Source organism: Mustela erminea, chromosome 17 (genome assembly GCF_009829155.1).
Source record: "Mustela erminea isolate mMusErm1 chromosome 17, mMusErm1.Pri, whole genome shotgun sequence".
Lineage (NCBI taxonomy): Eukaryota > Metazoa > Chordata > Mammalia > Carnivora > Mustelidae > Mustela > Mustela erminea.
Genome location: NC_045630.1, coordinates 8,412,857 through 8,440,690, shown reverse-complemented (window position 1 = coordinate 8,440,690; position 27,834 = coordinate 8,412,857). Strand labels below are relative to the sequence as shown.

General features: G+C 38.9%; 2 protein-coding genes across 21 annotated transcripts in view; one reads left to right on the top strand and one right to left on the bottom strand.

The window, feature by feature from the left end:
- The window catches only part of SDCCAG8 (SHH signaling and ciliogenesis regulator SDCCAG8), a 229,597-nt gene extending 226,588 nt beyond the window's left edge, over positions 1-3,009 (bottom strand). For all 10 annotated transcript variants that reach the window (XM_032317272.1, XM_032317273.1, XM_032317277.1 and 7 more), the window contains exon 1: positions 2,602-3,009. In XM_032317272.1, coding sequence (XP_032173163.1) covers positions 2,602-2,848 — 247 coding nt within the window. In that variant the 5' untranslated portion in view covers positions 2,849-3,009. The remainder of the gene's footprint in view (positions 1-2,601) is intronic.
- A 503-nt stretch (positions 3,010-3,512) lies between these two features.
- The window catches only part of CEP170 (centrosomal protein 170), a 124,832-nt gene continuing 100,510 nt past the window's right edge, over positions 3,513-27,834 (top strand). For 7 of the 11 annotated variants that reach the window (XM_032317271.1, XM_032317268.1, XM_032317266.1 and 4 more), the window contains exon 1: positions 3,514-3,793. The gene's annotated coding sequence lies outside the window, so the exon portion shown is untranslated. Of the gene's footprint in view, positions 3,794-4,018; positions 4,230-27,834 lie in introns of those variants that run through there. The other 4 variants (XM_032317270.1, XM_032317264.1, XM_032317269.1 and 1 more) reach the window with 3 other exon arrangements.

The window sequence follows — 27,834 nt, the reverse complement described above, 5'->3', positions numbered from 1 at the left end:
TAAAATACTAAATAATGAAATTCCACATGGAAAATAATGCCACCATACTTTGTTTATTCAGAAGCACACATTTTGACTTCAAAGGGAATTAGCCTATTCAAAAGGCCTAATTTATATGTGTGAAGCAAAGAACTTCTGACTGTACTTTAACTCAGGATTAGCTGTTTCCTTCCATGAACTGTTATATAAACTACGCATAAAAGTTAAAATGCTGGGACGCCTGGGTGGCTCAGTTGGTTGAGCCACTGCCTTTGGCTCAGGTCATGATCCCAAGGTCCTGGGATCAAGTCCCGCATCCGGCTCCTTGCTCGGCAGGGAGCCTGCTTCTCTCGCTGCCTCTACCTGCCTCTCTGCCTGCTTGTGTGTACACTCTCTCTCTATCTCTGGCAAATAAATAAAATCTTAAAAAAAAAAAAAAGTTAAAATGCTACTAAATAAATAATAAAATAAGTCCTGAAAACCCATCAGAAAAGTCAGGTTCCATTTCTTGTTTCACTGTCAAAGCCATTACTTTAAAAAAAAAAAAAAACAACTTTAACTCTTTTCTCTGCTTCATGTTTGCTTTTGATTATAACTGTTTTTACGATCTTATACAGTTGTCATGCTAAACTTAAAATTTACCCTAAAATGTTTCACCTGTGAATGAAAACACTCCACTCTAAATAATTACTGAAAGCAGCACTCATTTGAAATTAACCACCTATTGCACTAAAAAGCCCTATTAAGCCCCCACTGCTTAGACAACATTTCAAAATAAGGTAAGAGGAGGCAAAGTATTAGTAGAAACTTATAACTAAAAACAAATATTTACCAGCCTCAAAAAAATCACTCGTTATCATTGTGCACAGTGCACCTCTTGCTTTCAAATGAAAAGTCAGAAGTGGTTATTTTTGTATCTAAGCTCCTGAAACATCAGTACTCTGATGAGAGAGTATTCAAGACCAATTATTTTATTCTTACAGTTTGAATATTGAGAATGTTGACAGTTTACAACACTGTTGACAGATGGAAAAAATACATAATAACGCTTACAAAATCTAGAGTCACTAGAAGATAAACTTTCTCATCTCCTCAAAAAATCTTCACTTTGCTGCAAGAACCAATTATAAGTAGCAGCGGACTTTTAGCAAGTGCTTCTTATGTGCCAAGCACTACTCTTTACCCTTATTCTCTATCATAATCATCTGTAATTATTTTGTTTATTGTCTTTCTCCCCCACTATGCAGAGGCTCCGTGTGGACAGGGACTCTGTCTACCTCTTTATTGTATCCCCAGCACCAAGCATGCCTTATACACAGTAGCCACAACATTTTTAAGTGACTCATTGTTCTAAACACTTTAAATAATTTTTTTAAACCGTTGGTCATGGGTACCTGAGTGGCTCAGTCAATTAAGCATTTGCTTTGGTCATGATCCCAGAGTCCTGGGTCCCACAACCGGCTCCCTGCTCAGTGGGGAGTCTGTTTCACCCTCTGCCTCTGACCCTACCCCTACTCATGCTCGCTCTCTCTCTCTCTCTCTCTGTGTCAAATAAATAAATAAAATCTTAAAAACAAAAAACAAAAAACAAAAACTGCTGGTCATGATCTAAAGGGTTAAGAAAATGCAAAAGAATAGAGTATATTATATTTAGTAGAATATTCTCCAGTGAAACTCTTATATGTATATGTCCCACATAAAATGTATTTACCAATGGGTAACGATTTTTTTTAAAGCTGAAAAATCAGTGCTTTTTGTGTATTATTTCATTCGCTCCTCACAAATAACCCTGTAGACAATACCATAACTTCCTCTTTAAAATAATAGTACTGAGATTTCCAGGTAGTATATATGATGTCCAAGATGACAGATCTATTGATAAATACAAACATCACTCTTATAAAGTCTCATTGATCCCTAATGACACTAAGAAAATCTGAATTAACCAAATAAGGTATCAGTAATAGTAACCATGGCATGATTAATAAAGAAAAAAACAGGCTAAGGCAATCAGTCGTGACTGAATTTAATACCTGGTTCTGCCACTAACCAGCTGTGTGGACTTTGGGCTAACTTAATCTCTTTCCACCTTGATTTCTCCACGTGTAAAAGAGGGATATTCATAATGTTGCTGTGAGTTTAAAATGATTTGACGTATGTAAGTAGCCTAGACCACTAAATGGAAGCTTTTGTGATTAAAATAATTAGTATTTTCTTTTACGTGGTCCGATAAATCGCATTCAGCAGCCTACACCACTCTCTTAATGTGTAAAAAGCGTGAATCAGGAATTTACTGGATTAAAGAGCAAATTAGGGAAGTGGGCAAGAGTGGACTAGAGCCACCCAAAAGTTTCTGCTGGCCTTGGGTGAGAACGATGCCTATGTCAAGCTCAGGGAGTTGGTTCAGGTAACTATGGGAATCAAGGGGGAAACTTAACTGCTTCACGGTAAAAACAAACGCAAACTATTTCATCTCTGCTCAAGGATCACAGCACCATCCATCTTCCTCCTCTGCGTCCTGGCTGGGGCTGAACCCAGGTATTAGGACACGCACCTGGCCAGCTCCCGCCCAGTAGGCCCCGGGACCCAGGGGCTAGGGCGCAGAGGTTCGGCGCAACTCACCCCGGAGACTCCGTTGATACTGCCCCAGAATCTCCTCCAGGGTAGAGTTCTCCGGAGACTTCGCCATGCACAGACCTGGGACCAAGGGATGGGAGTCACGTGGGGAAGTGTCCAGTGTCGCCCCTCGGGGAACAGGAGGCCCTGGCGCCGGAGAAGCGCCCGCCTGCTTGCTGCCGCTGCTGTCATTGGGGAGCATGGAACCCCGGACAGAGCTCGCGGGGGGCCCTTCCCACCCAGTGGCCCTCATGGTGGACGTCGGGAGTTGTAGTCCGCAGCCCGTGAGTCTGCAGTCACGAGACTCCTAAAAGGCCCCTCCAACTATACTACAGTTCCCAGAGGACATCGCGCCACAAGCTTTGGCGGTTTGGCGGCCAGATCCGGTTGCCAAGAGACTGCTTGGAGGCTCCGCCCTTTTTCTGTAGCCCAGGCTGGCTTAGTCCAGCCTTTATCCCATCCTGCTGTTTGGACCACCCGACCGACAGAAAGAACTCCCTGAAGGCCTTGACTCTTCTAAGTCTGCTAGTTTGCGGTTGGTCCTTGAGTCTTCTCAAGGACACAAATAACAAGCTCGTCGTCTTTCAGCCGCGACCATTTGCCAAAACAGCCAAATAAATTCTGAAGAAAAAGAAGCTTTAAATCTCCCAAACAACCTAGAGTTTGAAGGCATCCGACACTACAAATCCTAGCATGCCCAGCAGCGAGACTTCCACTTGGAGTTGGCGCACTGCCCTCTGGGAACTGTAGTCCTTTTTAGTTGCAGTCCCGGCTAACGCCAGCGTCCTCTTCATTGTTCAAGCAGGTCTTTGGAGCACGCCTGCGCAATAGGCAGCTGGAGAAGCCTTTGGGTGAGACCCTCCGCACAGTCCCTTTTCATTGTCTGCGTTTGGCGCCTGCGCAGTAAGAGATCGTTGGGACTGGGCCGGCTGAGGGGATAGGGCCGGGTTCCTCGCCCTTTCCTCAGGCGCCTGCGCACTGGGCGGCCGCTCTTTGCCGTTACCGCTATGTGCGGGGCGTGTGTGGAATAACGTTATTGCCCAGCGGAGCTCAGGGCCGGGAGATCGACCGGAGCGGCAGCTACGACGACGACAGCGGCGACGACGACGACGGGGTGGGGGGAGGACGGCGTGCGAGAGACTCACGGGACGCGACGCGCCCCGCCTCCCCCGTCCGGTCCCTCTCTCAGCGGTGAGGGGTAAGTGATGCGCTCAGCTGCTCGGGTTAGGCGCTGCCGCCGCTGCCGCCGCTGCTTCCCTCCATCCTCCCGGGTTTGCAGCGGCGGCTCGGGGCGCGGCCCGGGTTGCTGGGCCCGGCGGCGAAGGGGGCGCTTCCCCGCTGCTCCACGCGGCGCCCCCCCCCCCCAACCCGGGGCTCCTCGGGGCCGCCCCTCCCCTCCCCCACCCTGCCCCCCCAGCCCCACCCGCCGTCCCTCCGGGCCCTTGGCCGCCTCCTCTTCCCGAGAATGTCTTGAACCATTTGCAGCGCCCTCTCGGCTTTGTGCAGCCCTCCCCCTGCGCCGGAGCCGCTCGCTCCGGGTGCGGGCGGAGCACTGGAGGGAATGGCTGCGCTGCAGCTGGGGAAGGGATTTTTCCCCGACCGGAGCCGCTAACAGTGCCGGGCCTCCTGGTGAGGTTGGTTTGGGGGATGTGGGGCGGCTTGTGGGAGGGGGGTGGAGGTCAGGCCAGGCGCCCTCTGGACGCGGTTGGAGGGCGTGGAAGACGTGGTGTCACGCACCCTGCCAGGCGACTGCACCCGCGCTGGCTCCGGCTCCGTAGTAAACCCGGGGGAGGCGAGAGTGGCTTCCTGTCGGCTTCATTGTCCTGAGATTCAAATGTGGGGTTTTGGTGTGCTTCCCTTCGTTTTATGCCTGACACAGGGCGGGAAGACGTGGGATTTGTGTCCTAAGTTATGGAACCCCGGGGGAGGGGTGGTTAGAGGGGGCGGGAAGGGTGGTGTTTAGTAGGGCTGTAGGGATTTATTTGAAGAATGTGAGCCCTGGAAGACAGGGACGGTGCCTGTCCAAGCATTGCCAAGGTGATAAACACGACATTACTAGATGGCTCTGAAGACTGGACTTAGAAGGGACTCGACGACGAGGCTGTTGTGTAGCAAGGAAATGAACCAGCAGAATTGTTTTTTCATTGGGTGGGTAACGCGTTCACGTTCCTAAGGGAATAGACTAGGCTCTATCTTTCGGTTTTGTTTTTTGAGCAGTCAAAACAAAAAGCGAGCCCGGTACATTTCTGTTTCTGAATTTGTTTATTCATGCTTTCCTTCTCTTAAAGAAAATTCACTCATTTGGGAGAAATGTGGTGGGGCAGATGATCGTTGATTCAAAAATGCATCTTTTAAAATGATTTCATCTTGAGCTCTCAATGCTTACAACCGTTTGCTGGCGTTAAGACAAGCGGAAGAAAGGATGAAGCAGGATGGGGAGGAGCAGGTGGAGGGATAATGGGGGAGGCGAGTTACATTGTGAATACTGTATCTAGATCTTCACTGACACAACCCCAGCTGGATGGGTTTCAGAAATTTAGTAATTCAGTTGCAAGGTACAAATAATTTTCTATTTTTCTACCATTACTTTTAAAAAAAGTAAAACCAGTGCTGTTTTGCATCCTTCCTAACTTTGTGGATATCATAGGATTTTGGTGTTTTAAAACTCAAGAATCTAAGTGCACTTGACATAAAGGAAGACACTGAAACGTGGAAAGTTAACCGAATTGTCTGTCCAAGCGTCACTGCTGTTGAAAAGCAGAGCCCGATAAAACCAAGATCTGTTCCTCCAGTGGACTCTTTTGGTTTGGTCCCTTAGTCTCCCTAGCCTGTGAAAATTTGTGGAAAGCTTCTCTACGTGCTCCTTGAGTTGGCCTTAACAATCCAGTTCATTGATACCCCTAGTCATATTAACCTAGTCCTTCTCCTTGTGATGCAAAAATAATTCTACTGAAGTGGAACTTTGTTATTATAAATTAACTTACAGTATAAGGAAAGGTGCTCTAACATGGGCTTTTCACACTTGATCTTAACCAAAAGGCCAAGAGGCGATAACATGGGCTTTTCATAAGAAAAAAACTTTTGGAAGTTTTTCCCTACTACTTATTAGTAAGCATATTTTAATATGTCATGATATTCAGTAGTATTTTATGGCATGATGAACTCTGTAAGCTCTGTTAAAAGTAAAATTGCCTTGGGACGCCTGGGTGGCTCAGTTGGTTAAGCAGCTGCCTTCGGCTCAGGTCATGATCCCAGTGTGCTGGGATCGAGTCCCACATCGGGCTCCTTGTTCAGCAGGGAGCCTGCTTCTCCCTCAGCCTCTGCCTGCCATTCTGTCTGCCTGTGCTCGCTCTCTCCCCCTCTCTCTCTGAAGAATAAATAAAATCTTTAAAAAAAAAAAAAAAAAGTAAAATTGCCTTGTAACAAGAACCTGTGAAGTTCATTTTTCTTCAGTGAATTACATTATTCTCCCATTAACTTTTGAGGGAAAAAAAATCTAACTTTTTATCAAAATTTGTTTTTTCATTTAATTGCTTTTGACAGAGTGCTTTTTTTGCTTTATAATCTTACCCTTTAATTCTACTTTGCATTTTAGTAGACTTTTTAGAAAGAATTTATTAATATGCCCTTTTAAATTTTAGCTTACTTGAAAATAACTAAATTCAGCATGTGGAGTTATATTAAATCAAACTTTAAATGTATTTTATTGGTAAATTTCATTGTTCTCAATTACTTTAGAAATAACTACTGCATGTTTTCTATCTTAGCCTTAGAATGATGACATTTATACTATAAAGTTATCATATATTATGCTCACTAATGCAAATATTAAAGTGTTTTTAAAAATTCTATGCTTAGTGATTTGTTTTATTCCAAGTGTCAGGTTTTTTTTCAGTTACAAAACCCTGAAGTTTTATTGTTGCATCTGATAGTAATCAGATACCACTCATCTAGTACTGAATACTGCCTATGTTTAAACTTGTTAACATTTTTTATTCAGCAAAATTATACTCCCATAAAATAATTTTTAGTATTTGAATTTGTAATGATTGATTTTGTTCTCTATCGTGAACATTGGGGTTTTAAGCAGTGTCCTATTCAAATAACTAACAGACAGCAATGTACTGAATGGCCAACAAATATCTGTACAGTTGCAAATTATTATGGAAGTATAACAAAAAACAATTAGATACCATCTGAAAAATCCTTGGTGGGTAGATAATATGGAGGAAAATGTTGAGTGTTGCTATGTTTCAGTAAGAAATGAATTTCTTCTGATGGGGAGAAACTCAGACCATCCTTATTTCATAAACTTACGTTAATAACCAAGATTTCCAATAATCAACTACCTTTGGTGAAATGGGATTTAATTTATTTACTTAAATTTTTTGAGGGACTGAACTAGCCAGCATGGGCAATACAAAAGAATAAGACATCTCTCTGGTAGTAGAATTGATTAAACTAGACAGATAGTCTAGTCTAGGTAAATGATTATGCAAGAGTATATCTATGTTCTACTTTTTTTGGCCAAAATGAATGACATGGTCCATATGTACTGAAGGACCTCTTTTATGTCAAAGGTTGAAAGGAAATGAACAAAACCTTAAAAAATTACTTACCTACAAATAGGGATTGTACAGAACATGAAAGTGGAAAAGAATCTCAAGTATGTGTTGCTTAGGTTTAAGAAACAATATGAGACGTAGCAGAAAATGTCATTATTTGCTTATATCAATAAGTAATAAGTAATATAGAATATTACCCTTTGGAACATGATACTTATTGAATAAATGACTAATATCTACCATGTCTTGAAACCTACTGTGTCAGGCAGTGCATATGCCTGTGTGTGTGTGTGTAATTCATGCAGTAATCTTGTATATAAGGTATAAATTTACACATTTAAATTTGAGAATATTTGAAGCCTAGAGTTAGTGAATAATTTTGTCTCTCTCATGCATTACTAAGTGGTAGTCCCTATAACTGAACCTTTGTCTTTTTGACAAAAGCCCAGATTCTTTCCACTCATCCTTTTTGGTAAATTAAGAAAGCAAACTATACTCTTTTCTGATTCACAAAATTTTAGAATTAGAGGAGACCTTACAGTTACCTGGTGCAGTGTACCTTCTACTACTGCTCATATCCCTGAGGCCTTACTGAGTCCAATTTCTCTAAGAACAACACTTACATGAACAAAGAGGCATAGGATGTCTCATTTAGCTTCTGGAAAGTACAATAGCAAGATCATAATTAAATCGAGCTGGTGTCTGCTTTACTATGTAACTGCTCCCCGTTGGTTATAGTTCTGTCATAAGAGGAAGATTACAATACAATACAATACAATAAGGTATTTCTTTGCTAGGTTTTTGCTTTTCTAAATTAAATACGATAACCTTACAACTTCATATGATACTGTTTCCTTTACCTTTCTCATCAGTTGTCACCTAGATTTAGTTTTGTCAGTTCTGTTCTTTTTGTTCTGGTCTAGTTTTTATATTTAATTCTGTAATTATGATCTGAATGCAGTGTAGTAAAACTATCCCTTTCCTTAATTCAAGCTGTACACTTGTGTTTACAGTCTAAAATTGTGTTAATTCTGTAATAACAGTAATATCTTTGCTAGTTCTAAGCAAAGAAAAATGAGAGGAAAATGTTGTATGGCTTTTAAGTTATTGTTATGCAATTCAAGGGATTTGAGTTTCTATATTTCTTCTTTTCTAATGTTAAAATGACTCTCTTTATGAAATGATAGTTCTTAATGAATAAAAAGTTGGCAGTTATGTAGGTTTTCATTTTGTTTTTTTGAAAAATTGGAAACCACCAATTTTATATAGTCAACATAAGCCAGTGTCTTTTTTATTTTAAGATTTTTCCCATTCTGTATGTATACATAGATGATTTTTTGAACGTGTTAAACTTTAACCCTTTCAGATACCATCTCCTTTGATGTAGCTATGGTTAAAACTTGTTGAGATCTTCCATGAGTCTGTCATCCAAGGGATTAGTTTCCCTTCCTGGCTTTTAGACACTTACAAATTTAACAAGCCAGCCCTCTTATGTCTTCCTCCTGGCTGTGTACTGGATATAGCCGAGTACAGAGCCATGCAGATTTATAAATAGAGTAAATGTAACATAAATAAAATATGCTTGAGAAAAGAGGTGACACTAAGATAATGAAAACCATTTGAATGTTTTTTGTTTGCTTTTAATCAAGGAGAAGACCATTATTTTCTCCAGTATGGAAGAAGTTGGTCAAAGCTTACAGTCTGTTGCATAATAATGGATAATTAGACAAAAATGAGTCAAGGAAGCATAGGCACAATGAAGAAAATGTGGAGTAAGTGGATAGACTGTGATGGGGAGACTGCTATTTTTCATTTGTTTCTAAGTAGTCCCTCAGATAGATCATTCAAATGGTTCAAAAAAATCAAGCAATTTTAAAAACAAATAATATGAAAAACCCTCCTACCCCTCACATTGTTGCTGAGTTAGCACGTTCCCTAATCCAATAGGTAACTTTTTATTATTTCTTCTGTATCATTCCAGTGAGTTTTTTTTCCCAAAGTTAAGCAAATATATATTCTTAGCCTGCTGCCCATCTTTTATACGAAAGATAACCTCTTAAGACAACATACTGCGCCTTGAGAGTTACCATTTTAGGAGCAGTTAGGGAATACTGTCCTGTGAGGAGGCGACATTTAGCTGACACTTATCTTAGGTGAGGAAGTAAGCCATGTAGGTGTGTGGTTGGACTGTGCAGTGGTCTTGAGACAGGAATGGGACGAGTGAATTTGGAGAGTAAAGAGAGCACTGGCTGGAGGTGAGTGAGCGAGAGGGAGAAAGAAGAGGAGGAGGTGAGGTCGGATAGAGATTGTAGGGTTTTTAACTTCATGTGTTTGGGGAGTTAATTGGGGGGTTGATTGGGGGATTGACAAAAGAATTGTATTGTATTTTTAAAGTATAGTCCGAAATGTTTTGTGGAGAACAGACTGGACAGGAAAAGGGGAACAGGGAGGTGAGCTAAGAGACCATCGGAGTGATCTATACTAAGTTGTTAATGGTTTTGACTACAGCGATAAAGGCGGAAATAAAGTCACAAGGTCTGTTTTTTTTTAAAAATCCAGAGTTTGGGATACGTTAAGTTTGAAATGTCTGTTAAACATCCAAGTGGAGCTATCAAGTAGGCATGGAATATACAAGTATAGAATTCAGCAAAGTTCAGGTCTGAAGATATTTAATCTTAAGCATCACCAGTAGAACATATTTAAAGCCATAGGACTGGAAGACATCCCTTAGTTTGAGAGCTGGTTAGTTAGGTGGAGAAGAGGTCCAAGAGTTGAGACCTGATCGTCTTCGGCAATGAAAGCTTAGCAAGGGAAAAGGAGCGAGCCAGAAGGATTGAAAAGAAGTGGTCAGTGAGATACGAGTGTGCTGTCCCAGAAGCCAAGTAAAGAGTATTTTTAGAGATAAGTGATGTTGAGTCAAACTACACCACCTCTGATCACCTGAATGCGCCTTCTAAACTGGATGTGGACATTTTGCTAGAAGTCCCTTTCTCCCATGTTTTTGATGGGGATGTTCACAGTTATTCTCCCCCCAGAAACTACTAAATCTGAAGCCCTGAACAAAGTTTGGTTTGTAGCCAGGCCCCTGCTCTTTCTCGGGTGGATGTGGCTGCCACTGCTGCCGTGGACTGGACAGGAGAGAATTGCTCTTCAGTGAGAAGAATTTGCTGTCAGGAATTGATTCAGTCACTACTTCTGTGATCTTAAACACATCTTAAATTTCATTTCAGAAGTCCAGTTTCTTCATCTGAAAAATAAATCTAGTGATATTGCATTTACCTCAGAGGTTTATTTGGAAAGACAAATGATGTAAAAGGTTTATTTGGAAAGACAAATGATGTAAAATGATGGAAGGTATGGTTGCCTTAACCCATCACCCCAGATGTGGGGCCACTAACTTGTGTCATGTTTGAAGAAACGTTTTGTTTGGGGTGATGAGCAGAAATAGTTTTTCAGTCTCACACTGTGGGGATAGTTGTCTTCTCCTTCTGCATTTCATCCCCATGAGGCAGTTTTGCACATTAGTGTTCTTGGGAGTGGAAAAAAAGACATGATGTGGAGAAGAGGCTTTGAGATAATAACTTTCTCCAATCCTAAACTCATCCTTTAATTCCAGGCACAGTGTGTAAATGAGACCAAAAGGTAAAGTTTTCCTTTTTTAACTGGCTTTTTTTTTTTTTTTTTTCCTGGAAGGTATTTTACCAGATAAGGGTTTTCACATCTTATGTGGAATAGTAATGTACAAATTCAAAGCATAGGGTATGTTAGGGGACTTGAACTCAAGGCAGTCAGCTAGAAACTGATTTGAGGAAACAGAGGATAGGGAAAATGAGCATACTTGATATAGAGGTATAAAATATTTATTTTGGTGAAAAAGGAACATTGCAGATAGAGGACTTTGAGCAGTAATTCTTAAGCAGTGAAGATGTTTTTGAGGCAATAGGACTATATTATAGGATATAACTTCAAAATCTCTATCTTGAGGACTCCATGTATTATCATTTGCTCAGTTGCTCAATAAACACTTCTCATTGGATAAGCAATGTATTGCACCTTATTTTTTATGCTTTTTTTCATATTACAAAACTAATTCTTGTCTATTGCAGAATACTTAGAAAATACCATTATGTGAGGAAGAATGCTTTCTTGTAGTCCCACTAGCCCATGATGCCACTGTTACATATTCTTGTCTATTTTGGTTTAATCTGGTAACATATTATCATGAGATTAAACCTTCTGACTAATTTTTCTTGAGGGTATAGGAGTCCATGTTATCAAACTTATAATTTACTTACAATTTATGGAAATTAAGGGTATTTTTAAAATTGTAAACAACTGTGAATTTCTGTGCAAATTAATATTTTTCTTTGCCAGTATTTTAAGTTTTTTTTTTTAATTTATTTGAGGGGGAGAGAAGAGCAAATGAGAGAGAACACAAGTGAGGGGGAAGGGCAGAGAGAGTGGAATTAGTAGGCTCCCTGCTAGGCAGGGGGACCAAAGCCTGTCTCATTCCAGGATCCAGAGATCTTGACCTGAGCCCAAGGTAGATGCTTAACCAGCTGAGCCACCCAGGCACCCCTCTTTGCCAGTATTTTAAGAAATTAACTGTATCAAGGAATATTTAGACTTCTAAAGCTGTTTCCTCAGGGCACTTTCCCCTCAGGTCATGATCTCAGAGTCCTGGGATCAAGCCCTGCATCCAGCATCAGGCTCTCTGCTCAGTGATGGAGCCTTCTTCCGCCCCGCTCTCTGCCTGCTTGTGACTTCTCTCTGTCAAATAAATAAATAAAATCTTAAAATAAAATAAAATAAAATAAACCCGTTTCCAATTTTCTGATGAAACCCACCCCCCTGCCCTGGTCTTTCCAATATATAGTTGCATCATTGGTATATGAGGTTGTTGCTTCAACCCTACACCAATGCTGGATATTACATATCTTTTTAAAAATTTTGCCAACATGATAAACTGAAAACCTTATTTAGGTTTCTCTTATCAGTAATATATCTGAAGGGTTTTTTAAAAACACATTTATTAGCAAAGAAAGTTTATTGCCCATTGTATTTCTAATCTGAATTGCTTGTGTGTGCCCTTTGTTAATTTTTTCTGAAGAATGTTCATTATTGTATTTACTTGTAGCAATTCCTTTGTTACGTATGTTGTAAAATTTTTTCCCAGATTGTCATTTTCCTTTTTAAATGTTTTTACCAGTCAAAGACATCAAAAATTTTTAACTTGTGTATAGCCCAATTTCTCTCTTCCTTTTCCTTTGTGAAGTAATACCACTACACAAAGTTTCATTAAATACATACCTATATTGATTATCATAGAATTTGTGATGTGAATATATGCAAATGTGTTAATTTTTCTAAAATATGTTAAGGCCTATATATATAGCCTTCTTGAGATATATATATATATATATATATATATATACACACACACACACACATACATATACATATATGTATTCCCTTGCCATGTTTCAGATCATAAAAAAATTAATAAATTGGGCTGCATCTCAATCCAAACCCCAAAAGGACTTGTTCAAATAACCCTGACAAAATAATTCTAAAATGCATCTGGAAAAAAATAACCATACAGGGAGAACTAAGTAATTTCTGTTAAAACCAGTGTAGGGTAGGGAGAACAGTCTGTCCATTTATAAATGGATATCATAAACCCATGTTATGAAACATGGTAATAATAAAATGGTACAGAAATAGGTAGATGGAATAAAAGGTCCAGAAATAAACCTAAGCATATGAACAGAACATTTCAAATTGTATCAGATAATGAAAGAGTTATGCACCTGGGTGACTTAGTCCTTTAAAGCATCTGAATCCTCTTTTTTTTTTTTTTTTTAAGATTTTATTTATTCAGAGAGAGCATAAGCAAGGGGAGTGGCAGGCAAAGGGAGAAGCAGGTTCCCCACTGAGCAAGGAGCCCAACATGGGACAGAATCCCAGGACCCTGGGATCATTACCTAAGTAGAAGGCAGATACTTAAACCTACTGAGACACCCAGGCATCCCAAGTGTTCAACTCTCAATCTTGGGTCAGATCTTGATCTCGGGATTATGAGCTCAAACCCCGTGTAGACTCCATGCTGGGTAGACTCCAAGAGTGGGTTGTGGGGGGGACACACCTGAGTGGCTCATTTGGTTAAGTGGCAGCTCTTTCTGGCTAAAGTCATGATCTTGGGGTCCTGGGATTGAGCCCCACATCTGGCTCCACGCTCACCTAGGGGTCTGCTTCAGGATTCTCTCTCTTCTTCTACCCTTTCCCCGTTCTTCCTCTTCTTCTCTCTCAAATAAATCCTTAATTAAAAAAACAAAAAAACAAAGAGTAGTTGAAAGGTAAGGAAGTAGAATCAGCAAAAACAGACCACTTTTTAAAGCCTGGCCCTAATAGGAAGAAGATAAAGCTCTTTTAAATGAGCTATGTGCTATCTGTACTTAATTTTCTTTCTTAAGGTCTAAAATTTTTCGTGCTTTCTTATAATTCATTTTAAAGCATATTTTATACAATTCTATCATGAAGCAAAATTGCAAATGCAAAAACTTAAATTTAAAACATTAACAAGAATATATTAACCCCTTTTGGGGAAAGTCATTAATTTTAGGACATGGCATTCTGAAAAGCTAAGGCATCCTCAGATTCCAGTAGGCATTCGTATTTTTATATTCCAGCTTTGCTGCACGTATTGGTAGCTCCACTTGTGAGAGCTGGATTAGAATTTTTCTTAACAAGAAATAGCATTTCTTAAAAACAGTAAAACAACTTGCCAAAATGAATTGCTCTCTAAGGGTATCATGTTCAAAATCCAAAAGTTACGTTGGCCTTGGAAATTCAGATTTACTAATATGGGTACTGAGTTCTGTTCCAAAGTTACTTTCTGCTTCGCTGATTTGAGTTTTTCTTTGATAAGTATGTATATCTTATGACTAAAAAATAAGTTTACTGTTTGACAAAATTCAAACATAATAATCAAAATCACTTCTTAAATATGTATAAGAATTTGGGTAAACCTGTGTTGATCCAGTATAAGTGCAGTAGCAAAGTAAATTTTTATCAAACATATATCAGTGTCAAAAATAAGAACAGAAATAGGGCTAATATCCAGAGTAGGGAAGAATAACTAAGAAATTTATAAATCTGAGTTCCTAGACACTTCCTGAGAACAAAAATTATTTACTTCACTTTATATTTTGAGTATTTTTATTTGATCATGTGAAAATGTCTGATCCAAGTCCCCAGGAAATGAATATGAAATTAACATATGTCTGTGAAATGCAGGATTGTCATATCTTTCATAGGATTCTCAGACAGCTAATGGATGTTAAACTAGTTCAGACAAAAAAATGTAACCATAGAAATATCAATGATTCATTAAATTAATTAATTTAATATTTATTTTTACTTAATTTTATTTTTCCTTTTGCTAGTGCTCACCCCATCGTAATTGGTCTTTAGTAGTGTGACATGATTTTATCTGTTTAGTGCAGTTAGGAAACAACTTTTCTATCAAAAGTTGCAAAACTGCAGGGAAAAAAATAGGGGTTATAGGAAGGCAGGAACCAAATTGTATTCTTTTGAGACATTTGTATAAGCCTACATTTCTTACAAACTAAAATACATATATCATTTTATTTAATAAATACTGTCATCAGATATCTGCTCCAGAAAAACCAGATGGCTTATTTTCTGTCACAGATGACTTTTGAGGGTGTTTCCTGATCTTAGGATAAATACACACACACACATACACACACACTTTGTCAACGAGGTGTAAATAAAAGAGTACTTTGCACAAGGAGTTAGATCTCCATTTTAGTTTGCCACGATACCAGTATGCCATTGAATAAGTCTTTAATCTTATGTTTCATTTTGCTCATTTGTAAAAATAAAAGGCTTAAACTATATTGTTTTTCTAAGGCTACTCCCAACTTTTAAAGCAATATTGCATGTGTAGAAAATACAGAATTCTTCAGTTTTGTGCTTATGGCCCTTTAGTCACAAAGAAAAGAGTCAGAAGATTAGGAGGGCATTTGTGGTATGCAGTGGTACACAGATATGGAAAAAGGGGAAGAGGGTAGGAGTGAAGAGAGACAAAGCATTTGGAAGGTGAACTTTTTTTTTTTTTTTTTTTGGCATATCCTGATATTTGACTCAGAGTATTACCTCCTACTAATAATTGTTCTAAATATACCAATAAGCTTTTAATCTGTTGTAGCTGTTGCTTTCCTCTAATATGGAGAAACTCTTCTCCAAATGAAATAAATGTCAATAGAGCATTTCTCTTTAGCTGTGTCTAGAGATTCCCTCCCTTAAAAGAATTGCATTCTCAGAAATATTCACACTGTAAAATATTTCCAGCAAATTATTACATACCTAATGGCATGTACCCTGGTATTAATGAATCTAATCACTTTAAGCATCTGTAGTCTAATTAATAATAATATAAAAAGAATAGACGTATAGTAATAGTTGAAATGATGGTTGCAGATTTTCAGCCAAAAGGTAGCCTTGCTTGCTTACATAACTTACTAATTTACATGCTGTATACCTTTATAAATGAAAACATAAAGCTCTTTATGCTGTTGTGATCAGATCAAAATTTTTCTTTCCAACCTAAAATATTTTTTAACTGGCAGTTTTGTGTGTTTATATTCTATACTTTGAAAGCATATAAAGCCATTCTAAATTAATGTAAATAATAATGTGATTCGGGGCACCTGGGTGGCTCAGTGGTTTAAAGCCTCTGCCTTCGGCTCAGGTCATGATCCCAGAGTACTGGGATCGAGCCCTATGTAGGGCTCTCTGCTCTGTGGGGAGTCTGCTTCCTCCTCTCTCTCTGCCTGCCTCTCTGCCTCCTTGTGATCTCTGTCAAATAAATAAATAAAATATTTTTTTAAAAAATCATGTGATTCCTTTTTGTGTAGAGCTGAGCAAACTAGAGTGGCCACTAGCAATGTATGAAATTAAAATTAAAATTTAAATGAATTAAAATTAAATAAAAAGTTTTCTCAGATGCACTTGCTGTTCGTATTTCAAGCGCTCAGTAGTTCACATATGGCTAGTGGCTTGTATGTTGGACAGTGTAGTTATAAAACCTGTCCGTAATCACAGTTGTACTGCAAGCCCTGTTAGAGAGTTATCTCTAGGCATTATAATTTACATGAAGGTGAAAAGAAATATTGCATAATTTAGGCTAGTAACAAGTTAGGCAGTAAATAAGCTCATTTTTGATATTTATAAAATATGTCTTTGCTTTAAACGTGCTCTAAGATTCTTCAGGGATTCTGTAGTTTGAAGTTTGATTTTGGTTTTCATGCGTTGTGCTGATACTGTGGTTGAATTTATATCCACCTCCCAAACAGTTAATGTATGATTAGTGACAGGAGGAAGGTAATAATCATGAGCAGGAACCGTCTTTAAGGGGCACATTAGGCAGTGATATGCTGAAATACGCTATAGACCGATGACAGAAACAAGAGAAATTGTTGTCAGCGAAGAAGTTGTTGAACTAGGAAAGGTGAATCCAAAACGTTCAGCTTTAATATCTTTACAGACCCTTATCCTTTTTCCCACTGTCAGCCCCTCCTTTAGAGTCTGTTTTCAGTCCTTTGGGACAGCTTTATGCACCTTTTCCGGACAGCGATGTGAGACCTGGCAGAGTTTTTCAGATCATTGCTCAGTGAGCGTAGAGGTAGTTTACTTTTCTTTCAGATAATAGGTTTCTGATTCATGCTGTACCCTATTTACTAAATTTGCCTCATTCTTCTAGATGAGTCAGCTGATTTTTTTTTTTATCTGACTTTAACATAAACTGATTGATTCTTACTTGTCTATGGACTTTGCAGGGAGGCAGTCTTGGAGCCTGCTGGTGGTCAGGCAGGAGGGTGAGAATTAGATTAAACATAGACTGAGTCTTGCATGAACCTTCAGTGTTTATGGCTCAGAAAGGTAGTGTCAGAGAATACGTTACCAGGTAAAAATACATTTCTTTTCAGTCATATTCAAATTCTTAAACCAATTCTGAGAGTGTAGGAGTTGGCATCACTAGCATCATTGCAGGTATACTTGAGAAGAATACGGAGGATTCTGTGGTTGCAGGAGCAGTCCAGAACTTTCTATGTGAAAGCCCGGTTTTGAATCGGGGGGCTCCTGTTTCCTACTAGTAGACTTGTGACCTTGGGGAAGTCATTTAACTTCAGCTTTCTTGAAGGGAAAAAATGATTCTCATGTGCTTGTTTTGGGAGTTAAATGAAGACAGAGAGTATAAGCACTCAGCATAGTTACTGGCACAAAGGAGGTACTTGAGAAATATTTGAATCTAAGTCTTTTTTTTTTTTTTTTTTAAGATTTTATCTATTTGACACACACAGAGAGGGAGGCAGGGAGAAGTGAGAGCCCAACCCAGGGCTCAATCCCAGGACCCTGAGATCATGACCTGATGCAAACACAGACGCTTAACCAACTGAGCCACCCAAGCACCCCTAAATCTAAGTCTTAATTGATTTCTTGTGAAACAGTAGCTGTGTTTTAACAAAATTGTGCAGTTCTACAAAAGAAATCAAGTCAGACTTTACATTTTTCATATACTGGCAGAGAAAACTTGGCAGGAACTTTTAATGCCTAGATAATTTATGGAAATCTATAACTTGTTTGCTTAAGCATTTTCTTTAAGCACTTCATAAAATGATTTTTATGAAGAAATGATGTCTTATTAAATCACTGGTTTTTCCTTTCTAAGCTGAGCCTTCTTTTGAAAATGTGTAATAAATTCAGGTATAGAAAATATTGCTATTGTTATTGGAAATGTCATCATCATTTTTTTTGTGTGAAAAAATTTTTCACACTTTAATAATGCCATTTTAGGTGAAAACTGTAAATTACATTTTTCTCAGTACTTTTTTTTCAATATTTGCTTTGCTTTTTTAAAACATGTAATTAATAATGTATGTGGCAGGTAATAAAGGTAAAATTGGAAGCACTCATTTCAAAATAATCAGGAGTATATGAGAACAAAAATTTTCCTAGTACCAAGTTTGTTCACGTGATCATGGAGGAGGCATCTTTGTAAGTATCCCAAAAGCACAGCTGTGGATTTATTGTTTTGGATTAACCATACATTTCAGGTGGAGGGGTTGGGGCTTTAAAAGAAATTTTTCCCAAGAGTTTATTTTTCATTATCTGCCCCATGTCAAGTTAATTATACAGCAGAGCTGAAATTTTTAATATGTTTTAAATATATGTCACTTTCTCAGAGAGGTTTCCCCAGAACAGCCAGCAGCCTAAACACCAGCACTCTAAAACTGTTACATTATGCTGTTCTCTTTGTCTTTTTATGTTCCTGCCTTCCCATTGTCACTAAAGTTGTCTTAGTTTGTTTACTTAGCTCTTCCTTGTCTATTTTTGCTTCTGTGGGATAAAGAACTTGATCTTCACTCTCTCCCTCTTACCTATAGTGCTTAGTACTTAAATACCTGTGAATAAAAAAAAGAGTAATTCATCTTGGAGTAATCTAGAAAATGGGATCCTCATGTATAATTGGTGCATAATGTTTATGTTCATTTTTGTAGTTAAAATAAATTTTGTGAGCCTATGTATATGAAAGAAGTTCTTAGAATGATATATGGTACATGGCCAGTAAATGCTACCTATTATTAATAAAAGATTACAGATAATTATGTCTATTTGCTTTTATAACATACAATCAATCATATCTATACCTTATTTGATCCTGGATCTTTAGTTTAAATGCAACCCTAATTTTTTTTTTTTTTTTTTTCAAAAGACAGAGGCTTTAATGTTAAGGATATTTTCCCCAGGGATTTTAGTAGGGGGGGAAATGTGAAATAGAATTTTTTTTTTTTTTTAAAGATTTTATTTATTTTTCAGAGACAGAGGGAGAGAGCGCGAGCGAGCACAGGCAGACAGAGAGGCAGGCAGAGGCAGAGGGAGAAGCAGGCTCCCTGCCGAGCAAGGAGCCCGATGTGGGACTCGATCCCAGGACCCTGGGATCATGACCTGAGCCGAAGGCAGCTGCTTAACCAACTGAGCCACCCAGGCGTCCCTGAAATAGAATTTTGAAGTGAGACATTTGTTTAAAATTTCTCAGTTATCTTTTGCATGCTTGGTATAAAGGGATAAAAAGATATGGTATTAATAGCAGCTTGACTTCTAATTGCTAAAACTTGGAAGCAACCAAGATGTCCTTCAGCAAATTGATGGATGCATGAACTGTGGTAGATCCAGACAATGGAATTCAGTACTAAAAAGACACAAGCTATGAAGTCAAGAAAAGACATGGAGGAACCTGGAATGCATATTAGTAAGGGAAAGAAGCCAATCTGAAAAGGCTGCATACAAACCGTGCGATTCTAATGATATGGTATTCTGGAAAAGGCAAAACTGGTGACAATAAAAAGTTGTGGGGTTGCAGGGGAGCGATGAGTACGCAGAGCACAGGGTTTTTAGGGCAGTGGAAATGTTCTCTGGTGCTGTGGCAGTGTTGAATTCTTGGGTAAGGGGATCCGCGGGTCTTTCAGTGCCATAGCGATGGATACATGTCCTCGTACGTTCGTCTGGATCCGTAGAAGGTGCAACACCCAGACTGAGCCGTGATGTAACGCTGGGTCGGGGCACGGTCCTCCACTGTAGAAAATACCTCGCTGTGGTGGAGGATGTTGACACCGAGGGAGGCCATGCCTGGTGAGGGGATGTGGTATTGGGAAATCTCTGTGCCTTTTCCCTGAATCTTCCTGTGAACCTTAAACTGCTTTGAACAAATAAAATCTTAATTACAAATTTTTTTTCAAAGGCATGGTACAAGTTTTAAAAGCGTGTATGGCAGTTGTTCAATGAATAAGCTATACTGTCGGCTAATTTTTTTTCAAGTTTTTATTTAAATTCTAGTTAGTGCACAAACTGTAATAATTAGTTTCAGGAGTAGAATGTAGTGATCCATCACTTACCTGCAACACCCAGTGCTCATCACAAGTGCCCCTCCTCAGTCCCATCACCTGTCTCACACCGCCCCCCCCACCTCTCTCTAGTAGCTCAGTTTGCTCTCTCTGGTTAAGAATCTGTTTCCTGGGGCACCTGGGTGGCTCAGTGGGTTAAGCCTCTGCCTTCCGCCCAGGTCATGATCCCAGGGTCCTAGGATCGAGCCCCGCGTCAGGCTCTCTGCTCAGCAGGGAGCCTGCTTCCCTTCCTCTCTCTCTGCCTGCCTCTCTGCCTACTTGTGATCTGTCTATCAAATAAATAAATAAAATCTTTAAAAAAAAAAAAAAGAATCTGTTTCCTGATTTGCCTCTCCCCCACCCCACATCTGTTTTGTTTCTTAAATTCCACTCATGAGTAAAATCATACGGTATTTGTCTTTCTCTGACTTATTTCATTTAACATCATATTCTCTAGCTCCATTCATGTCACTGCAAATGGCAGGATTTCATTCTTTTGATGGCTGAATTAATATTCCATTGTGTGTGTGTGTGTGTGTGTGTCTATTTTTATATATACACACATCTTCTTTATCCATTCGTCAGTCAGTGACCACTTGGGCTGCTTCCATAATTTGGCTGTTGTTGAGAATGCTGCTGTAAACACTAAGGTCCACGTATCCCTTCAAATCAGTATTTTTGTATACTTTGGGTAGTTTTACTGCTGGTTTAAACAGCAGTTCCAGGAAGTGAAATTTATTACTTTTTCCCTTTAAGTTTTCATTTATTTTGTTATGAAGATCACATTTTCTTTTTCCTACTACTGTTACTGATTCATTCAGGAAACAGAGCCGGGTAGGTACTGGACCAAGCCCATGAAGATCATTTCCACCCTTTCATGCCAACTGGTTCCAGAAGACAAGTTGTCACTTGGATTCATCTGTAGATAATATTTTATTAAAGAGAATTGCATACGTAGAGAAAAGCGTTTTCAGCTGTGTAGATTGATAGTCCTAAAGCTACAGCCGTTATTTCTTACTCTGCAATGGTAGGGCTTGGGGGGTAGGAGGAGGTTCGTTCTCTGTAAAGCCATCTGGTGATGAATCAGCCGGCTGATTGCCAGAAGCATAAGGATATACTGCCCTTAACATGTATTTTAGCTCAAGTAATTGCATACACCTGACGATCATTTATAGACTAGTTTTCCTCAAACCTAATAATCGGAGTTAAATTGGTCTTTGCTGTTGGTTATGTTATGCCTTACTCCATAGTTCGGTTTAATGTTAGTACATGTCGAATATTCTAGTGCCTAACAGCATTCTAGTAATTAATATCACTTGGATTCTTGCCATCAGTCCACAATTTTAACTATAAATGACTGGAAGTAACATTTTTTTAGTGTAAATAAACAAAACCAGTAAAATATATGGAAGGTTGAAACTTAGAAGTGTAGTTGAAGCTCCATGCCCTGCTGAACATCTGCAGTTTTTGTTTTGTTTTTTTAATTTAAACCTTAAATTTTTAGTACGTTCAGTTTTGAAGTGAGCTAGGATCTAACAGGAAAGTCCATTTTTAAAGCCAGTTATAGCTGTCGGGAGCATGGAAACTGGACTGTGATTCTGGGTCAGTGTTTACTTCCCTCTGACCTTCAAAGGTCAGGGCTTTAAGCTTTAGTCAGGGAGCTGTTGAAAACTATGTGACAAGGAGATGAAGAATATGGGAGAGACAAATGAAGTCGGGCGTGGAAAGGGCTTTAACTGTAGCAAAGGTTCAATGATTAATTTCACCTTCTGTCCCTGGAGATTTCCAGATTATCCACTTTCAACAAGATTTTCCGCAGGTCCGGGACTACTCATTCATTCGTTAGAAATAGCTAGTCAGTCACTAGGTGTGAAGCACCATATTAGGCTCTGGGGATGCAGAGAGAAAGATCCCTGTGGTCAGCTCTGCACTGACTTGGAGGGATCCTACCCCAGTGTCCCCATCCCAGGCTGGGGGAATGACAGCCTCCTTTTTGTTCCGGTGTCACTTCAGGCTTATCTCCTCGCATCCACTGACCAACATCGCCCAAGGACTAAGTTCCTTGTGGAAAGTTTTGTTGTTTGTTTTGTCTGTGCGCCCTGTCTGCCCAGAGCGCCCAGATTTGGTAGGTTTCTCACACTGATTGTAAGAACTGGGAATAAGAGGATAAGTTTTTCTTACTTTCAGATAGGTCACCAGCTAGACTCATTATCATTAATGCTATAAACTTAGAATTTAAATTACACCATGAGAGATGTTTGGAAAAGTATTGTTGGGCTAGGGAGAAAAGATTGGCTTACTCTGCCATGGGAATGGATTTACAGGAAGGCATCCGTTTTGTACATTGTCATGCTCTGAGATTTCTTAAGTGCTAAAATTAAGCACAGAAGATAGACACTAATATAATTTTGTATCAAGTCTAGTGTGTATTCTGAGGCTGTAGGCTTTTGAATTTAAGTGGTTACACTGTTAGAAAAGTCAGTGAGGATTGCTGGTATGAGAAATGGAGGAGTTTTGAGTTGCGTTTCAGTTTTATTGTTAGTCATTTTAAATGAAGCAGAGAAAATTGTATATTTTTCATTAATAGACAGGCTTTTGGATTTGTAATTCTTAAGTGAAATTTCCTGGAATTTTTACTCTTTGTAATTAAAGGTCTTATCTGTTTCTCATACTCAGAAGATACTCACATATTTAGGGTTTTGTTTATTTTTCCTAATTATGTATAAAACTCTTAGGACTCTGAACCTGTTTGATTTTTTAATCTAAATTAAGCCATACCTATGTTAATTATATGTTTCATGATTGATGGGTCAACATACAGCATATGGTCTAATCCCTGAAACATTACTAGTAAGTTTTGGGGGTAATCTTGTGGTTTTTTTTTTTTTCCAATTTCTCATTGTGTAAATTCATGTTTTATACTAGATAGTAAATTGTAATACTCTAGGGGCACCTGCGTGGCTCAGTGGATTAAAACCTCTGCCTTCGGCTCAGGTCATGGTCCCGGAGTCCTGGGATCAAGCCCCGAATCGGGCTCTCTGCTTGGCGGGGAGCCTACTTCCCCCCACCTCTCTCTCTGCCTGCCTTTCTGCCTACTTGTGATCTCTGTCAAATAAATAAATAAAATCTTTAAAAAAAAATAGTAATACTCTGGTAATATCACATTCCCTTCTTTGAATTCAAAGAACCCCAGGATTTTTATTTAATTTGGTCTTTAATTTGGAAGGGTGATACTTTCATAATAACATTCTGCCTATAGAGTTCTTCTGCTTACCAACTAAAAATCTAAAACATTAACTCACGAAAGCCTCCAGAGTAACAAAATTTATGTTCCAAAGCCTCCTCCTTTATTCACAGGAGCTCTTGTTTATATTCTATTTGTTTGAGCATAGTTGCAATATACTTATATTATTTTTAAGGCTTTGCAAGAAGGAATAGACCCAGTACAGTGAAAAATGACAACTGATAGGAAGGGAGAAAACAGAAAAAACAAATAATGTGAGTACAGTCTGAGAAATGAGTACTAATATAGTATTAGGACAGATACATGCATATTAATAAATAATTGAGAAACTCACTATTTTGCAGGATGGTTTGATAACCTGGTAATTGTAATAATCATGACCCACTGAATATAATTTTCAATTTTGAGTCGTGAGAGGTAGATAAATGTGAAATTTAAAATACTTTGGGAGTACCTGGGTGGCTCAGTCAGTTAAGCATATGACTTGATTTCAGCTCAAGTCTCTGTTTCAGAGTTGTTGGTTGAAGCCCCACAGTGGCTGCCACACCCAGAGGAGCCTACTTAAGAAAATAAATGAAATAAAATATTTTCATCCAAAATGGTAAAACTAAAAACTGGTATTAATCCTTTAAGGCAAGGGTGGCAAACTTCCTGTAAAGGGCTAAAAAGTAAATATTTTAGGCTCTGTAGGCCATATGATCTCTGTCAATCTCCGCTTGGCTGCTTCAGTGCAAACGTCTGTGTTCTCATAAAACTTACTCAGAAGGGCACCTGGGCGGCTCAGTCAGTGAAGCAGCCAACTCTTTTTTTTTTTTTTTTTTAAGTTTTTATTTATTTGACACAGAGAGAGAGATTACAAGTAGGCAGAGAGAGAGGTGGAAGCAAGCTCCCTGCCCAGCAGAGAGCCCGATGCAGGGCTCGATCCCAGGACCCCGAGACCACGACCTGAGCCGAAGGCAGAGGATTAACCCACTGAGCCACCCAGGCACCCCAAAGGAGCCAACTCTTGATTTAGGCTCAGGTCATGACCTGCGGGGCTCGGGTCAGGCTCCACCCTCAGCATGGCACCTGCTTGAGTTTCTTTCCTTCTCCGCACCAACCCTTCGCATGCACATATGTGAGCTTGCTCACGCTCATTGATTTTTTTAAAAGATTTTATTTGACAGAGATAGAGACAGTGAGAGAGGGAACACAGGCAGGGGGAATGGGAGAGGGAGAAGCAGGCTTCCCGCCGAGCAGGGAGCCTGATGTAGGGCCCAATGTCAGGACCCTGAGACCACGACCCGAGCCAAAGGCAGATGCTCAACGACCGAGCCACACAGGTGCTCCAAATTTTATTTTTAAAAATCTTAAAAAAAGAACTTTATCCACAAAATTAACAGGAGGCCAGAGTAAGCCAATCCTTGCCTTAAGGGAAAACTTGGATGTCCAAAACAACTTGTTCTAAGACAGACAGAAATATAAAACTAAGCAAAATAAAGATTCACTATGTCTCTAATTTAAAAACAGCAATCAAGGCAGAGAGAGTGCTTGAGTGGCTTTTTAAAATTACATTTTCATTTTAAAATTACATTTTAAAAATTCTGGTAAAATAGACACAATGTAAAATTGACCATTTTTAGGTATACAGTTCAGTGACATTAATTGCATTCACAATGTGTAACTGATACTGCTATTTCAAGTACGTTTTATTGTTCTAAACAGAAACTAAGTACTTGTTAAATACTAACCCACTCTCTGCCCAGCCTCTTGTAACTTCCATTCTCCTTTTTGTCTGTATGCATTTGCCTATTTTAGGTACCTTATGAAAGTGGATCATACAATATTTGCCCTTTTGTGCTGGCTTACCTCGTCATAATGTGACAGAGTTCATCCATGTTGTGTGTTAGGATTTCATTTCTTATAATGATGGAATACTATGTCATTGAATGTGCAAGTAATATTTTGTTTGCTCATCTGCTGATGGACACTTGGGCTGTTTCCACTTTTTAGCTGTTGCGAACAATGGTGTACAGGTATGCCAGAAGTACTCCATACCATTCCATTCTTTGAGTATATACCTACCTGGGAGTGGAACTGCTGGATGACATGAAAATTCTGTTTTCTTTTTTTATTTTAATGAGAGAGAGGGCCCAGGGGAGGAGCAGAGTGAGAGGAACAAGCAGACTTCACCCTGAGTGGGGAGACAGATGGGGGCTCCTGAGATAACAACCTGAGCTGAAGCCAAGTCAGATGCGTAACTGACTGAGCACCGCAGGTGCTCCTCTGGCTTTTTAAGATACAGCAGCTGCACTTCGTTACATCTCCACTAGCAATGCACAAGTGTTCCAGTTTCTCCACATCCTCATCAACATCTGTTTTCATTGTTTGATAACAGATCACATATATCTAATGGGTGTGAAATGGTATATGCTATTGTGGTTTTTTTTTTTTTTTAAGATTTTATTTATTTATTTGACAGAGATCACAAGTAGATGGAGAGGCAGACAGAGAGAGAGAGAGAGAGGGAAGCAGGGTCCCTACTGAGCAGAGAGCCCGATGCAGGACTCGATCCCAGGACCCTGAGATCATGACCTGAGCCAAAAGCAGCGACTTAACCCACTGAGCCACCTAGGTGCCCCTGCTATTGTGGTTTTGATTTGTATTTTTCTAATGATTAATACTTTGGACATTAGTCCCTTATCAGAAAAATGATTCTCAAATATTTTCTTCCATTCCTTTCACTATTGTGGTAGTGCCCATTGATGTGCAAAAATTTAATATTTTTATAAAGTTCAATTTATTGTTTTTTTTCTCTTGTTCCCTGTGCTTTGGTGTCATCTGTAAGAAACAATTATCAAATAAAAGAGTCATGCAAATGCACTCTTTTTATCTTGTTAGAATTTTATATAGTTTTAGTTCTTATGTTTAAGTCTTTGATCCATTTTGAGTTAACTTTTGCATATAGTCTGGTAAGAGGCCAATTTCATTCTTTCCAAGTTTTTCCAGTTTTCCCACGACTATTTGTTAAAAAGACTCTTTTCCCCCAAGAACTGGTATTGGCACCCTTGTTGAAAATCAGAGTCTATATATGTGACAGTTTATTTCTGGGCTCTCTGTTGTGTTTCATTGGTGTATGTATCTGTCTTAATGGCAATGTTTTAATTAAAATTGCTTTGTAGGAAGTTCTGAAATCAGGAAACATTGTGAGCATTTCAACTTTGCTTTTCTTTTTCCTAGTTGTTTGGCTCTTCAGGGTCCCTTGAGATTCCATATGAATTTTAGAATGGATTTCTCTATTTCTTTAACAATGCTCTTGGGATTTTGATAAGGATTGCATCAGATCTGTAGTTTGCGTTGGGTAGTCTTGTCATCTTAACAATGTTGCATCTTCAAGTTCTTGACGACACAGTGTCTTTTCATGTATTTAGGTCTTCTAAAATTTCTTTCAGCAGTGTTATATTTTTCAGTATATAAGCCCTGAGCCATCTTGGTTATATTTAATCCTAACTTTTTGTTATTATTGATGCTGTTATAAGTGGACTTAAAAAAAATTTCCTTCTCAGATTGTTCATTTGTAATAAGTAGAAGTGTGAGCGATTTTTTTTTTTTTTTAAAGATTTTATGTATTTATTTGACAGAGAGAAATTACAAGTAGATGGAGAGGCAGGCAGAGAGAGAGAGAGGGAAGCAGGCTCCCTGCTGAGCAGAGAGCCCGATGCGGGACTCGATCCCAGGACCCTGAGATCATGACCTGAGCCGAAGGCAGCGGCCCAACCCACTGAGCCACCCAGGCGCCCCAGTGTGAGCGATTTTTTACTGGATTTTATATCCTGCAATTCTTCTGATTCCTGTCTTGCTGTAAAAAGTTGTTGGACCTTTTTTTTTTTCCCTTTTTTTACTTCTTTCATTCTAATTTTGATACCTTTAATTTCTCTTATTACCTAATTGCTATAGCTAGGATTTCCAGTACCATATAAAATAAAAATGATGGAAGCAGGCATTCTTGTTTTGTTCCTGATTTTAGGGATGCAGGTTTCAGTCTGTCATTATTGAGTCTGATGTTAGCCATGGGATTTTCATATTTGAACTTCATCATGTTCCTTTTTATTCCTAGTTTATATGGGCTTTTTTTTTTAATCATAAAAGGTTTTGAATTTTGTCAAATGCTTTTTTTGTGCACCAATTGAGATGATCATGTGATTTTTTCCCTTTGTTCTTTTTTCTTCATTTCTTCATTCTTTATTCATTTTCATTTTCTTCATTCATTTTTTTCCTTCCTTCGTTAATATGGCCTATCACATTGATTTTCCTACCTTTTATTCCAGGAATAAGTTCCACATAGCTGTTGTATATATTCTTTTCAGTGTGCTACTGAATTCAGTTTGCTAGTTAGTATTCAAGTGTTGCATCAATATAAGATAATGCTCTGTGGGGTTTTTGGGGGGTTTTTTTTTGTGTTGTTTTTTTTTTAATAGTTTTT